This window comes from Camelus bactrianus, chromosome 4, assembly GCF_048773025.1.
Source record: "Camelus bactrianus isolate YW-2024 breed Bactrian camel chromosome 4, ASM4877302v1, whole genome shotgun sequence".
NCBI lineage: Eukaryota > Metazoa > Chordata > Mammalia > Artiodactyla > Camelidae > Camelus > Camelus bactrianus.
The window spans coordinates 59900032-59914599 of NC_133542.1; the positions used below are offsets into that span (position 1 = coordinate 59900032).

The 14568-nt window shown below is 54.2% G+C and overlaps 1 protein-coding gene across 9 annotated transcripts; it reads right to left on the bottom strand.

Moving 5' to 3' along the window:
* Positions 1-4169: 4169 nt before the first annotated feature.
* Positions 4170-11977, bottom strand: KIF12 (kinesin family member 12). Of its 9 annotated transcripts, none has more exons than XM_074362066.1 (19): positions 11560-11964; positions 11291-11365; positions 11116-11194; positions 10830-10957; positions 10647-10722; positions 10139-10273; positions 9831-9966; positions 8945-9036; positions 8617-8767; positions 7802-7920; positions 7615-7719; positions 6930-7032; positions 6756-6846; positions 6489-6575; positions 6017-6107; positions 5841-5945; positions 5134-5234; positions 5003-5042; positions 4170-4592 (listed from the first exon to the last, which is right to left on the bottom strand). In XM_074362066.1, exons 1-19 carry the CDS (start codon positions 11604-11606, stop codon positions 4524-4526), a joined length of 1830 nt encoding a protein of 609 aa, XP_074218167.1. In that variant the 5' UTR covers positions 11607-11964; the 3' UTR covers positions 4170-4523. The 9 variants fall into 9 exon arrangements, with proteins under 9 accessions (XP_074218167.1, XP_074218165.1, XP_074218169.1 ...); XM_074362064.1 differs by having other exon boundaries at positions 4924-5042; positions 11560-11643; XM_074362068.1 differs by having other exon boundaries at positions 4924-5042; positions 11436-11571.
* Positions 11978-14568: the final 2591 nt, after the last annotated feature.

Below are 14568 nucleotides of genomic sequence, written 5' to 3' on the forward strand. Positions count from 1 at the left end.
GAGCTGGCAGAGCTGGATGTCAAGTTCGTAAGTCTGTATAACAGAGTCCAGATATCGATGCAATTCCTCTCCTGGAGAACAGGACTGGTAGAATGTTTGTGCTGAAAGCATCCACCAGTAATAAAAATGGTAATAACAACTAGTATTTATTTAGCACTGACCACATGCCAGGCTCTGTCCTAAACAGTTTACATGGATGCACTCTTTAAATCTTCACATCATCCCCTATGAACACATGAACTTCTCATAGCATAAACCAATCTCATCCCCACTCTACAGCGGAGGACTGAGATTCAGAGAGGTTAACTACCTTGCCCAGGCTCCCACAGCTGTAAGCTGAGTGGACAAGCTGAGAGAGGAAGTAGGTTTGCCAAGGTTCTGCAGCCAGGAGACCACCCAGATCTTCCCCTCTGTGTCCTTTCCACCACACGAACGCTGGGCCATTTCTCATTCTCTGGGTTCTGGCTTGGCTGCAGAAAATCCTCCTTCATTGGGTAGTCTGTGAATAATTACCTTATCTTTGGAGGTGGTGAAGTTTCCTCCACGGGGAAAAAGGGCTTGGGGAGTCCTTTTCTCTACCTCATCAAAGACCTCTGTATGGTCTGGCTTTGCTGGGTTGTGCTGGGACTGGATGAGGACCACTTTCTCCAAGGAGGCTGCTCTGCTCTGCTCTGCTCGGTGGTTCCCAGTTAGATAGAAACAGCTCCTCTATTTGCCCTTCTTCTGTGGTCCCACTGGGTGCCACTTGGCATGGTTGTTAAGATTACCTATTCAAGAGCCAGACCACCCTAGTACAAATCCCACTTCTGCCACCTACTAGCTATGTGACCTTGGGCAAGTTCCTGAACCTCTTCTTGCCTTGGTTTCCTCACTGCAAGATGAGAATAATAGTACCTACTTCACAGAGTTGTTATGAGAGATGAATGCATTAATATACGGCATTCATTCATAAATTTGCTAATTGCTATTTATTCCATTGCATAGCAATTGCCACTCTGATAGTCCTTTTCCCCGACTTGGCTGGAAGCTCTTTGAGAACAGGGCGGTGGCTCAGTATCAGGCCAGGGTCCCTCATGCCTAGTAGACCAGGCCTGGCCTTCAAGTAAGGATTTAGTAAATGTGTGATGAGTGAGAGACAGCGTGTGATCAGAGCCATGAGCCAAAGGAAGGTTCTTTTGGAAGACACTTCTGGTCAACTTTTAAAGAGCTCTCTTTGCTTGCTAGCAAGTGTAGAAGTCAGTGATGGCCAGGGGGCTTGTAGATTGCCGGGCAGGCTTAGAACCCAGGTCTCCTGACTCCAGCCCTGGTCTCCAATCACCACACCAACCTGCTTACAAGTTCTAGGGGCTGCTTCTCCTTGTTTCATAGCAAGACCACCTCTACCTGCCCAACCCTGCTCCACCATGTCTGTTTCCTTAAAATAAAGGAAGACAAGTCTTTGGAAGCTCAACAAGGAGATATAAATGGAAAAAGTAATCTAAGAGGCCACAAAATATCCCTCAAAGGGGCTGAAATCAATCTGTTGTGTACCAAACTGAATAAATGTCAATTGGGGCAAATGTGTCATTAGACAAAGGGAAGAAAGACCCTGAGTAAGAGAAAGCAGGGCATGCCTGGGGTTTGAGAGAAGGCTGAAGCAGACAGAGAGACGGGGAGCATCTCATGATGCTCTTGGCAGTAGGGTTTCCACAAAATCTCATGTTGTCTCCACATCTTGGGGTCTGTCTTGGGGTTGGTCACTGAGGGGAGACTTTATGGCCTTTTAAACACAAGCATCCATAGGCATGCTCTTCCTGAAGCTTCTTTTCTCCTACCTAATCCTTCCAGCCATGAAACTGAAACAATGCAGCTAACCCCATTCTGCACTGGCTAAGAGCTGGAGACCCCAAGGATCTGGAGAACTCAACCAGGGTTCCAGACACCTTGGCTGATCTCTAGATTTGCCAGCACTCTAGAAACTCATGGACAGCCTTCTAAGCACTGATGAACATCCCCACCCCCAGCCAAAAATTCCAGAGAATCCCTCCCAACTTCTACACAAAGTTTTATAATTTCAGAGAGCTCTTTTAGGGGATCTGGAATTCTGGGAAATTCACACAGTGCTTCAGGATTTCCAAGAGCTGCCCCCAATCCTAATGTACCAGAGACCTTCTTCTAAGTTTGACAGTTCTGGAGAACTACCATCCTATTTCATGGGGCCACAGAACTTCCCCCCAGTTTCAGTATTCTGGGAAAAGCCAGAAAGAAGTCTTTTGTAGAATCCACAGTTCTCAGTTAAAAAAAAAAAAAAGACAAATACACTGGATTTGAAGAGTCTTGATACATTACTGGTATGCCATGGAACTACTCCAGGGTTTAGGGACTCTGGACAAGCGGCAGTTCGAGGGTAAGGATGCTGACCAGGAGATGGTCACATGGTTTGAGATGGCAGTAGTGGAGACTGATCGCCTTGAGTCCTGTGTCTATCTCTGGGAAAGTAAGTAGGGGTTTTGCTGAGCTGGAACTAGGAAACTGGAAAATCGTGGCTGGCTGCAGTGGGAAAAGGAATCGTCCAAGCACGAATGAACCAGCAATAGCCAGGGTCCCCCTGGGTGGTCCCTGTCCATTCTTCCCAAGACAGCCAAGGAAAAAGCCTTCATGCTCAGTGCCAGGGGCCTCCTCTGCCTGAGGCTACAGACCTCCCAGCAAGCAGAGCCATGACAGAGTAAGTGAGATAAGGGCGCTGTGGAGTGGAAGAGTCCAGGCTCAAACCTGCTGAGCCAGCCAAGCTGATGTGGTATCAAGTCTGAGCACTGTGCTGGAGGACGGCTGTGACCCCTGCCCAGGGGTGTCCCCATGCTCCCCTGTCTTCTCCTGCAGCTCCCTGGCTTGCTCTCCGGCCACTGGCTGAGGCTGGTCTACCTGGAGCCTTGCCTGAGCCCAGCGTCCAGATCTCAGGGATGCCCAGCCCGAGGCTAGCTTAGGTACCGCTGATGGAGGTGTCTCATCTGCCCTGCACTGGTCATTTCAATGGTCTCCTGCCTCCAGCTCATCCTTACCAGTCAGTCCACCTGCTAGGGTTGCCAGCATAACATAAGTGCAAATCTAAGTGGTGACTCCTCAAGACCCTTCCATGGTTCCCCTTGCCCTAGGGACAAACCCCAACTCCTGATGTGGCTGACAAGGCCATGCACTTCCTGTCCTTGACAACCTTTGGAACCCAGAGGTCAATGAGCCTTTGCCTCCGCAGCCCCTCCACCTGCCCTGGGCCAACTGCTGTTTACCCTCTGAGCCTTAATTATGGCTCTCGTTGGCGAACCATCCCTGACCCTCTCAACAATTTTTGATTGGGTGACCCTCCATGCCTTCAGTGCCCTGGGCTTACCCCATTAAAGCACATGTGTGAGATTGTAAATGTCTGTTTGTCCCCTACCAGACTGTGAGCTTCCTGGGCAAAGTCAGTTTGTCCCTTATCAGTCTTCTTTGCCACTTTGATTTGCAGTTGATGCCAATGGTGTTTGTTGAATGAATGAGCGAGTGAATGTATGAACAAACAAAAGAATGAGCCATGTGGGTCTCAGTCTCCCTAACTATAAAATGGGAGAGTTAGGTTAACCTCATGGCTCTTTCCATATTAAAGTCCGTCCACTTGCACCCCCAATTTCTCATATCACGTCTGGCCTTACCCCAAACTGTAGACCCACTGCATCCTACTGGGCACTGTGCTGGGAATCATGATAGTCCTAAACTCCTTGACCCTCATCAGAGTTCATCAGAACAGGCCATGTACTCCATCTAATTGACTGAAAACCAGAAAGTGGTCTAGGGAGGGTGCTGGGCTTGCCTAGGGTCACAGAGCCACAGCACCAGGACACATGCAGCTGGCACAGAGTACGAGCCCCTCGGTCCACCACTTGCCCTGGCATAAAGCCAAATCAGTTTTCCCCAGATCCCCTTCATGGAGATGCTCACCATTCAGTCTCCCCATGCCTGCCCAGTAGCATGTAGTAGTTGCTCAATTAAAACTTGTATAATACAGGAAAGGAAATGGGAACCTGGAATATTCCAGATCAGAAGGGGAAGGTGGAGTCCTTGCCTCCTCTTGCTCAGACTCCACCAAAAGCCCCTCCTCTCTGGGATACCCCCACGGGGAAGTAACTGACTAGTCAGAGGACAGAACCAACCAGACCTGGAGATGACGCTTCTCTTTATTTGTATATTTCATCACTGGCTGCCTGGTTTCCCCTGAATCCAGTCTCATTTCTCCTAGTCCGGGGTGGCACCCTCCCTTTGCTCCCTCAAATTGTCCCACCAGCCCCCACCTCTATCCCTCAGGAAATGTCCTCTGCCCAGCCCAGGTGCAGACTGGAGCAGCAGCTGCAACCCCATTTAACAGATGGGGACACTGAAGCCCAGGAGAGCAGAGCCCAGTCCACGGTCACATGGTGGTCTCCTGCGTCCCCCAACTTGCCCTCAGCAGGGAGGGAGGACTCGGCTAGGGCTCCGTGTGCCCTCACTGGGGGGTGGCTGGCTCCGGCCACGTCTCAGGGAGCTGCCGATTTGGTCTCTGAGGGCCTCCAGTCTCCGGGCCAGGTTTGGAACTGTGGCCCCACCTAAGGGGCATGGTGAGATTTGAGGCCAGTACTCCCCTGGGCCCTTCCCTACCCAGGGTCCCAACAGGGTCCCAACATCCTCTGAGGAAGTCTCAGGTGGTACCCACTCCCCTCCCCACTGCCATGTACACCATGGGCTCCAGCACACATCTGGGAATGCAGGTGGCCCTAGGAAGAGAATTCCAAGTTGGGGAACTAGAAAGACCTTAGAATTCTCACCTTTTAACCTGCCCTCTATTTCAGAGACGGGAAGACTAAGGTTTGGAGAAAGTGGGCTCTGGCCCACGCTCACAGAAAACGCTGGGGGCCCCTCCCTCCCTCCCTTCTTCACCTCTCAGCACTGGCGACGTGTTGGGGGGCCCCATGGGCATGGGGGGTGCAGAGGGTACCACCTCTTCCTTGGTCAGCACCTCTGCCAGGACTTGGGTCTGAGTCCAGTGGCTGTGACTCCTGGGCCAGAGTGAGTTGGGTGGCAGGAGGTGAGCCTTCAAGTTCCCAGGCCTCTTGCTCCCCGACCCCAGTACCCAAGGGCTGGGCCCACCTCTCTCTCAAGTAGTTGGCAGAGCCAGGGCTGCGTGGGGGTGCCCATGGTGGACGCCGGGCAGACAGGGGCACATCACCTGGGGCCTGAGGGCCAAACACCTGCAGGAAAGACCAGAGCCCACACTGGGTGCCCTCAGCCCTGCCTCTCTGCACCCCACATCCCTGGTGCCAACCACGATACCACCATCCCTGCCACACCTGCCCCATGGGGCACTAAGAATGTTAGGCGGGCCTAAAGGGACGGGGTTGTGGTCACTTTTCCTGTGGGAAGTGGGTGGCCCTGGCGATGTCCTCTCTGGAGACTAGGAACTCCATAAGGGCAGGAACCATGTCTGGTCTATGAATCCTCAGTGCCCAGAGCAGGGGCCAGCACAAAGCAAGGAGCTTAGGGGAAAGTTGTTGAATGAGTAAGTGAACACGTGATTAAGTAAATGCCTAAATGAGCGCCATGTAAGTGGGTGAATAAATAAGCAAATGGCAGAGTGAGTCCCTGAAAGAAGGCAGGATGGAGAGGAAGAGGGGAGGCGAGGTAAATAGCTATTTTGAAACTTGGGCAGAAGGAACTCAAAGCCAGCCACTCCCCACCTTGACCCAGCCTGGGACCCCGGAGTCCCCAGAGTCCTGGAGCCTCCCAGACTGCAGACCCCCTGGATCTAGGTCTCCGGATCTCCCAGCCTCCCCGCCCTCAACCTCAACTTTTCCTACCTGGGGCAGGTGGAGCTCCCTCCGTGGGCAGGCCCAGTGGGCCAGTGGTGCTCGGCACAGGGGACAGAGGTGGCAGCAGGGGCAGGAGCAGAGGGATGGCAGGGCCTGCAAGAGGTCACGTCAGGGACTTTGTGACATCCTTGCTCCTCCCCTCTGCAGGCTGGGCAGATACTCACATGGCAGAGGGGAAGTGGTGCCATCACACAGGGACACGGTGGGGCTGGGCCAGGGCCTGACTGGTGAAGGTAGCAGGCAGAGAAGAGGCGCCTAGAAAGAACAATGGGGTCTTCCTGCAGCCCTCAATGCTACCACCAGGTTAGCACCCAAGTCCCCGCTTGTCACAAACCCTCATGGAGCGCTTACCATATGCTGGGCACTGTTCCCAATGCTTTACATATGAACTCACTCAATCTCAACTTTAAAACAACCCAAGACGGTAGGCACTATATCATTCCCATTTTAAAGAAGAGGAAACTCAGGCAGTGAGAGGATAAATGACTCACCCAAGGTCACACGGCTGGTAGGTGGCAGAGCTGGAATCTGAACCCAATGGGTCTTGATCCAGAGGTCAGACCTAACTATTTCACTGAGCCCTTTCCCACCTGCCCTCCGTCCCAAGGCCAGTCTCCAGCCGGCAGCTGTGCTCACCGCTCCAGGTCCTGGACCTGCTGGGCCAGGATGCGCTGCTCATCACAGGCCAGGTCCCAGCTGCTCTGCAGCTGGCTCTTTTCTTTCCTGGGAAGAGCAGGCCCCAGGATGGTGACAGGAGGCAGGGCTGGGGTGTGTCGGTCAGCCCCTACACACAGCAGCATAGCACAAGCCCCAGGAGGCAGGTGGGGACAGCAGGGGAGCCAGGGACCAGGGAGGGGAGGCAGCTTGGCAGAGGCAGCCCCGCAGCGGGCGGCGGGGCCCTACCTGAGCCTCTCATTCTCCAGCATGAACTCCTGTAGCATCCCGTAGAGGTTCCGCTGGGCCCAGGCCACCCGGGCCCCACTGAGCCCAGAGGCTGCAGGGAAGAGGGAGGTGGCTGGAGCCCCAGGAGCCCTAGCCCCTATGCTCATCCTGCCCCCGCCCCCGGGGACATCATACCCTTGGGGTCCATTTGACGCAACTGAGACCGCAGGAGACGGTTCTCCTCCTGGAGCTGCAATAGCTCAGGCTCCAAATGCCGGGGTGGCTTTGCCACAGGGGACTGCAGAGAAAGAGACCCAAGGCTGCTGTTTATGGTCATACATGACTGGCACTGCATGAGGGCTCCAGGGGTGGGCGGTGAGCGGGGCCTACAATTCAGCCCATACTTCACTGGCCAGCTTTGAATCCAGGCCCAAGGCTGCATCCACCCGAGGGGGCACCTTGTCCTAACTGTATCAGAGTGCCATGTAGCCTCAGCTGCATGCCTGCAAGGCCCACTCTAAGCTGGACCCTGACGTCCAACCCCAAACTCAGTTCTGTTCAAACTTTGGCCCAGATTCTGACCCCAGACAACACCTCACAACAAACTCCAACTCATCTCAGACTTAATCATGATACCAACTGGGATGTCAGCTAGACTGTGAATTACAGCCCGAATCAGACTCCACCCAAGACCTGCGGTAACCCTGACCATGATCCGGCCCCACCGTACCCAACCACGTGCCATCATCAAGATTCCAACTGTAATTCCAGTTCTGACTCAGTCCCAGACTTCAACTATGACGCCAACTCAGGCTCCAACTATTGCCTGATTCCCCACCATCTTCCCTGCCCATCCCTCTGCCTGCATCTCTCTGCTCACCTTGGGGGCCTGGGGCCGAGTGGTGACTCGCTGAGCTCGGCTTGCATACCGCAGGGTGCTGAGAGTCTCAGGAAGGCACTGGGCTGAGGGGGACACGCAGGCCACCTGGGGAGGACTGCCCCTGAGTGTTCCTCTCCTGGAGCCCTCCCTCAGGACTCCACCCTCCCTGCCAGCCCCACTCTAGTACCATGAGGGTGACCCCGCGCCCCCCCAGTGAATCTGCCAGCAGCTTGGTGAGCTTGCTGTCCCGGAAGGGGATGTGGCTCTGCTTCCGCTGGGGGTCCAGCAGCAGGGAGATGCAGTGACCTGGGTGGGGAAAGCAAGGTCCAGCATGGTTACCCCCCCTTGCCCAAGGCCATCCAGCTGGGCCATCCAGGCCTGTGTCTCTCAAATGCCTCTTTCCACATCATCTTGTTACTCACTCAGGTGGGCCTCTGCCACCAGAATGGGTCTCCTGGAGGGCAGAGATGACCCTGTCCATCCCTGATCACCAGTGCCCACCAAAGGGCCTGGCACTTGGCAGGGGCTCAGGAAATGTCTGACTAATAAATGGAATGAAGAGGCATTCCTGAGCATCTCCCCAAGGGTGCACAGAGCAAGGCTGAGGCCCCAGCTGTTAAGGACTCAAGGCCCAATGACCTGGCAGGTGGGGAGGTGGGAAGACAAGTTAGTGTCCTTCCCCTCCCAGGACCTCAGCCTTCCCAAATGCCAAAAGGGACAGGCTGAATGTCTGAGGGCTCACACTCTGCACTTGAGGGCTTCTACCTTCCCAATTAGAATGTAACTGTCTTCTCAGGGTTGAGAGATCCATAAACAAAGTTCCAAGAGGGAAAGTATGAGACAACAGCAAGCTGAGGCCAGAGGAGGCCTGTGGCTTCTGGATCACGGCTCTTTAACTCTCCTCTGTGCACTGGACCTCCTCTGGCTTCCCCATGTGGACAGCTATGGGTAAGGCACAGATGAGGGACTCAGGGAGTCAGTCCAGCTGGCCCCAGACCTCACCCAGGGCCAGTAGGCTGCGGTTGATGCTGTTAGCCTCAAGCATCAGTTCCCCATGGGATCCTGTGGCCGTCACCTTCTCACTGCCAGCCAGGTCCACAAAACACAGCTTCCCACCTGTAGGGGGTCCCCCGGGCTCCACAGGAGGCATCTGCTGGGATTGGGGAACAGGGCTTGATGGAGACTTGGGAGAGGCTGTCCCCATTAAAGCCACAAGGCCAAGGGTTTCCACCGTTACCTCCTGTGCATGCCCAAGATGGTTTGCACCCCCAGAGGTTGACCCTTGCTGGGTGAACCGGGGCCACCTCCATCCCCAAGCTGGGGCACTCACAGTTTGGTGGCTGATGTAGAGCGTGAGCAGGGCATGGCTTCGGCTGGAGGCCTGGTTCAGGGTGTGAGCTGAGCTCCTTCGACGGCTAAGACCTAGAGGGGAAGAACATATGGAGCTGGACCTGCGAGGAAGAGCAGGTGGTCACCAATGAAGAAAAAGGAGCAAAGACATCCAGGTAGAGGGCCGGCTCATGCAGAGGCACAGAGACAGGAGAATGATGCATACTGGGTCTGGCTCTAGTAGGAATAGATGAAAGGGGGCTGGAGAGAATTGAGTGGAAGAATGTCAGTCTGACTCACATTTTATCATCATCTCTCCCACTGCTGTGTGGATGGACAGAAACTCAGGCAGAGAGATCAGCTGGGAGGCATGGCATAATGCTCAGCTAGAACCTAGAACCTCAGTGCCCCCAATGCCAGCCACAGGGTGGGTGCTCAGTAAGTATCTGATGAATGAATGAATGAGCCTGGAACAGAGGGGCCTTTAGGCTAGGCTAAGAAGTATGACCGTTACTCTCAGGGCACTGGAAAGGTCTGGAGGGGAAGAGGGATGTGGTTTGCTACATGAAGAAGCATGGACTGAAAAGGGAGGGCCTTGAGATGGAGAGACCCCTCCAGGAGGTAAAACTGAGGCCAGACTGAGGCAGAAGCCCAGGGCTGGAGATGAAGGGTGGGAAAAGAGTCTGGAAGGCAAAATCAGCATGCCTGGGGGTTGGGGTGGGGGACACCCTTGGGCTGTGTCTGAATTGTTGGTTTGCTGGCCCCTTTCTCCCACAAAGGTCATCTCTGAACCCACAGCTCCAGCCTGGGGCCCTGAGGGCACTCAGTGAACAGCTGAAAAGCAAGGCATCCCTCTAACCTCAAAGCTCCCCTAAGGTAGCACGCACCCATTTGCAGAAGTTCCATCAGAGTCCCCAGACTCCCAAACTCCACCACGCGTAGCTGCTCCACATAGAAGCCCCGCGTCTTGTTCCAGCGAACAGGGAGGGGCCGAAGAGACCCCAGGCTCAGCAAGTCTCGAACCTAAGAGATGAGGTGGAAGGTAAAGGAGGGGCCCTCTGAGTCCTTTTTCCATCCACCCCCAAACTTTGTGGTCAACAGTCTCCCCTCCTCCATTCTGCCCCTTGACCCAGGCTCCTTGAAAAGAAATGCCTCTTTTTCCTGTGGGCAGTCTCTATTCATCTCAGTCCCTCACCTGCTCATTGTAGATCTCCAGATAGGAGGCATGGAGAGTGACAGGGGCACCCAGGTGTTGCACGCGGTCTAACAGCCAGGCGAAGGTCCTTTGCATGATGCCAGCCAGGCTGGGGGGTACAGGCACCCCTTCCCCCTGGGGGCAAAAACAGCTGAGCCTGGGGCTGGGTTACCGCCATCACCACCACCAGTTACAATTACCCTTCGTAGAGCACTGCACCAAGTTCCCACACATCTCATTTAATTCTCAGTCAGAACTATCACTTTCATGTCACAGATGAAGAAACTGAGAGCTAGTAAGTAAAGGGAACACAGTTTGAACCCAAGTGCTCTATATTGGCGAAGCCCCTTCACTTCTCTGATCTTCAGTTTTCCTGTCTACAAACAAATGGGGCTGGGCTGTAACGTTCAAGCCCCATCCTTCTGGAAGTCTGCGCCGCCTGCGGCTCCCCAGAGCTTCCCGCCCACCGACCTCTGACTCGTGGGGGCTCCGCTAGTGCTGGGCCCACCTGGGGAGGAGGTCCGGTCAGGGTGTAGGTCTTTCCGGAGCCGGTCTGGCCAAAAGTGAAGACGGTGCAGGAGAAGCTGCAGGCAGCAGGGGTGCGGCTGGACTCAGGCCCGGAGGACGGCAGGGGGCGGGGCTGTGAGGGGGCGGGGCTGTGCGGGGCGGGGCGACACCCGGCCTCACTCACCCGCGCAGCGCCAGCTCGCCCAGGCGCCGCACGCCGCACGCCCGGAACACGTCCTCCTGCGTGCGGGCCCCGTCCAGTACGGCGCCGAAGCGGAACGCCACGTCTGGGCCCCCGCCGGGGGGGCTCACCTGGGGGAGGGCACGATGGAGAAGGGGGCGGGGCACTCTGGGAGGGCGGGGCCCACCTGGGGGAGGGCGGGGCCTGGGGGAATTTGCCGGGAGGAGGGACCCGTCGTCTTCCTGGTAGGTGTGTTTTGGGGTTGGGGGGGCCGGCTGGGGGTCTTTACCTGCAGAGTCCGAGTCCCTGAGCAGTGCAGCGCGCTCTGCTCCCCTCGACGCAGCTCAGCCGCACTCATGGGACGCACCCTGAGGTCCGACGGGACGGAGAAGGGGGCGGATGGTCCATCAAGTCTCCACTGAGCCCTTCCTCGCCCGGCCCCCTCCCAGCCAACCTACACCCACCTGAGCACCACCTGGATGGGCGTTTCCGGCTTCTCTGGCCCTTCTGGCCCCTGCTCCAGATTCCGCGCGGGGTCCCTGTGGCAGCAACCTGAGTTAACCATCCGTGCGCCAGCAGCTCCTTGAACCTCCCTAAATCTGTACTTACCCGTCGGGGGACCCGCGTTCCTCCATGTCCTGCTTTGCACACGGAGTTAGCTCCGCCCAAGTCTCGTTCTTTTCCCTCCCCAGTACCCTCCCTTCTCCACCACACTGGGACTGGCTATACACACCTTAACGTCTCCCACCCTCTTCCCCCTCTTCCCAGGCAGCCATCCATCCGGAAAGTCTGGGGCCTGCCCAGGGCTAGCTAGTTAAAGATTTACCAACCCCCACCTCTGTGGTGGAGAAAGTCTCTAGCTAGGGGGTTCTGGAGTCTGAGGATCACTTGCCCTTGGCCAGTCTCCTCTGTGCACAGATGGGGATACCGAGGCCGGAATGGGAAAGACTCAGCCAAGGCCAAAAAGCAAATCTGGGCAGAGCATGGACGGGGCTCTTCCTATTCTCTCCAGATACTCCTCCTCCAATTTTGTAATCTTCCTCCCTCCTTAACCCTCCCCAGCTGTTCCAGCTTCTTCCAGCTCAGAGCCCAGGGAAGGGAAGGGTCTAAAGGGGTGGGAGGGGCCCAGGTGTCGGCTCCAGGAAGATGTGGTTGGATTCAGTTCCTGAGCTGAGCTGACAACAGTCTCCCAAGCATCTGGTTAAACATTGGGCCACCTGCCTCTCCAATGCCAAAGCTGATCCAAGAGCTGGGCAATTGTTTAACCCTCCCCTGGTCTGGCTAGGGAGAGCAACAGAAATGTCTGTGAATGTGCTGGGGTGGAGCAGTCACCCATTCAGTGCCAGTCTCCCTCCAGGCTGCGCACTGGGGCAGGGGAATCGCATACAGATCCTGCCCCTTCTGAACTCATAGTCTTGCTAGGGAGACAGGTAAGTGCAATCTAGTGTGCAGGGGCTTGGTGGTAGTGGGGGCGGTGGGGGTTAAGGATTCAGAGATCTATAGGAGCAGGAAGGTATGAGAGATAGGTGGGGGTGTTCTAGGCAGAGTGGGCATCCTGCAGGAAGGCCAGAATGGGGTAAGGGAGATGTGGGCATTGAGAGGTGGTTTGAGGATGGACCCAGCTCACGAAGGGCACATCAAAGAATCTGGACTCACTCTTTAGAGGATCAGGAAACCACTGAAGGGTTATAAACAGGGAAGTGACACTATATGTAGGTATTGATCGTTATTATTATTGCCATTCTGGCTGTCTCTGCATGTTCTCGGAATATTTCTGTAAACTCTTCCTTCAAACAAACTTTGATATGAAAGCTCTAATAATCACCCCCTCTTGATGTAACATGCTCTATACCACCAATAATGACAGCCAACTATCAGAGCCACTCAACTAGCAAGTGATTTTTCTTGGGTTCCTCATGCACTGGAGGCATGCAAGCAAGAGCCAGTTGACCTTTTGGTTTTATAGGGCCTTCTAGCCTGATCTGTAGAGAGTTATGTAGAGCAAAGAGCCACTGCCTCCAGCGCTAGCACTAACGTACCACAGAGCCCTGGGCAAGTCATTTCCCCTTTCTTAGACTTTTCCTTCCTATGAAAAGAGATGAATGGTCTGGCCCTTATTTTGTATAGTTCTGTGATTTCAATGAAACAGTGTAATTGAAAGCAATTCATATATTGTGAAGAATTATTTAAAAGCAAAAATAAAAATCCCTAGCTGAACTCTAAGATTTTTTCAACTCAGAAGTTCCTTAATCTATTATATTTTTTTGAATCCTTGAGGTGGATAGGACAAGAATTACCATTCCTGTTATTCAGATAAAAAAAACAACAACAGGAAAACAGAGATAGGCAGGGGAGGCTGTCTAAGGAGAAACAGCTGTAAATGGCTGAGCCAAGAGAATTTAAACCCAGAACTAGGAACTCTAAGTCCTGGTGCTGTCTGCTCTGACTGGTTACTTTTTCAGTTGTAAACCCAGTATGTGAACAAGTTTCTCCTTGAAAGGGTTAAGGACTATCGGTCACTCACATCTTAGTGTGTGTTAGTTTGATGGGACTGCTGTTCCTCCTCAGTCTGGAGTGAGGGGAGCTACACCGAAGGGATGTTGAGAAAAGTGCAGAGACAAGAGATGCGTGCTTGCTGGGGTGTGATGAGCAGTTTGATGGGGACTTTTGCCCCAGCCTCCCAACCCGGATCAGAATGTGTCCATTGCTGGATGTCCACAAGCAAGAGCCAAGTTCTGGTTCTGTTCTCCAGTGGTGAGTGTGAACCTCTGCTACCCTTAAATTGAGCATTCATTTAGCTAAATTTTTAAGCCCCCTCTCTGTGCTGGGCTTCCAGGCACTTGAGATACATTAGTGCACAAAACGGACAATACTAAGTGTGAGTGGGGATGTGGAGAATCAGGAACTACAGGAAAATGTATAAATACAACCATTAAAATAAAGAAACCTGGCAACATCTGCTGAAGCTAAATATATGCCTGTCCTGTGACACAACAATTCTACTTCTACATCCGTGTCCAATAGAAATGAGTGCACACTCCCGCCTGGAGACGTATATAAGAACGTTCGTAGTAGCTCCATGGTCATACGACCTCCACCACCTCTAGCACTATTTCTACCCCCATCATTGCCACCATCATCGTAACCCCATCACCATCATCACCGAAATTCTACCATCTCCACCAATACCTACAAAGCAGGTGGTGCCCATAAACATTTAGTCACTGCAACCACCATCTCCCCAAACATCATCCCTGTTACCATTGTGTGTAGTCTGTGTTTACTCACTTGAGAGAATTCAAGATGGGCCCCCAGCCAGCTGTACCCTTCCTTGACCATCGTGCTGCCTGTTCCAACAGCTGGGACGGAGTCCCTTGGTGTCCCCCTCCCCTCTTCACCCCGTTTTGAGCCTGTCCTCTATTCCTAGAGTGCACCTTTCCCCGGGAGCATTGGGCGCCCATGCTTGAGGGAGGGACAGAGGGAAGGCATGGAGGGAAACAGCATCTGAGGAGCCCACTGGACCCTGCAGGTGTGCAGCTTCGGGCCTCACTAGAGGGCAGCAGAGTATCGCGCCAACTTGGCCCCAGGGCTCATCACAAAGGAGGCTTTGTGCAGCGCAGGCAGGCTCCTTCTATACATTTTCTCCTGAGCCTGTGCATTGTGGAGGGGCGGGCCAGCCTGGTGTTGTGGAGATCGAGCTGACCCTCAGGAAGTGCTCCTGGGGGCTTGAATAAAAGCAGTG

Coding starts and splice junctions, on each gene's coding strand:
- KIF12 (XM_074362060.1), bottom strand. CDS start 11,606: ATGGATGGCTGCCTGGGAAGAGGGGGAAGAGGGTGGGAGACGTTAAG. Junction 11,195..11,290: donor CCCATCCAGGTGGTGCTCAG/GTGGGTGTAGGT, acceptor GTCGGACCTCAG/GGTGCGTCCCATGAGTGCGG. Junction 6,108..6,488: donor CAGGTCCAGGACCTGGAGCG/GTGAGCACAGCT, acceptor TGTTCTTTCTAG/GCGCCTCTTCTCTGCCTGCT.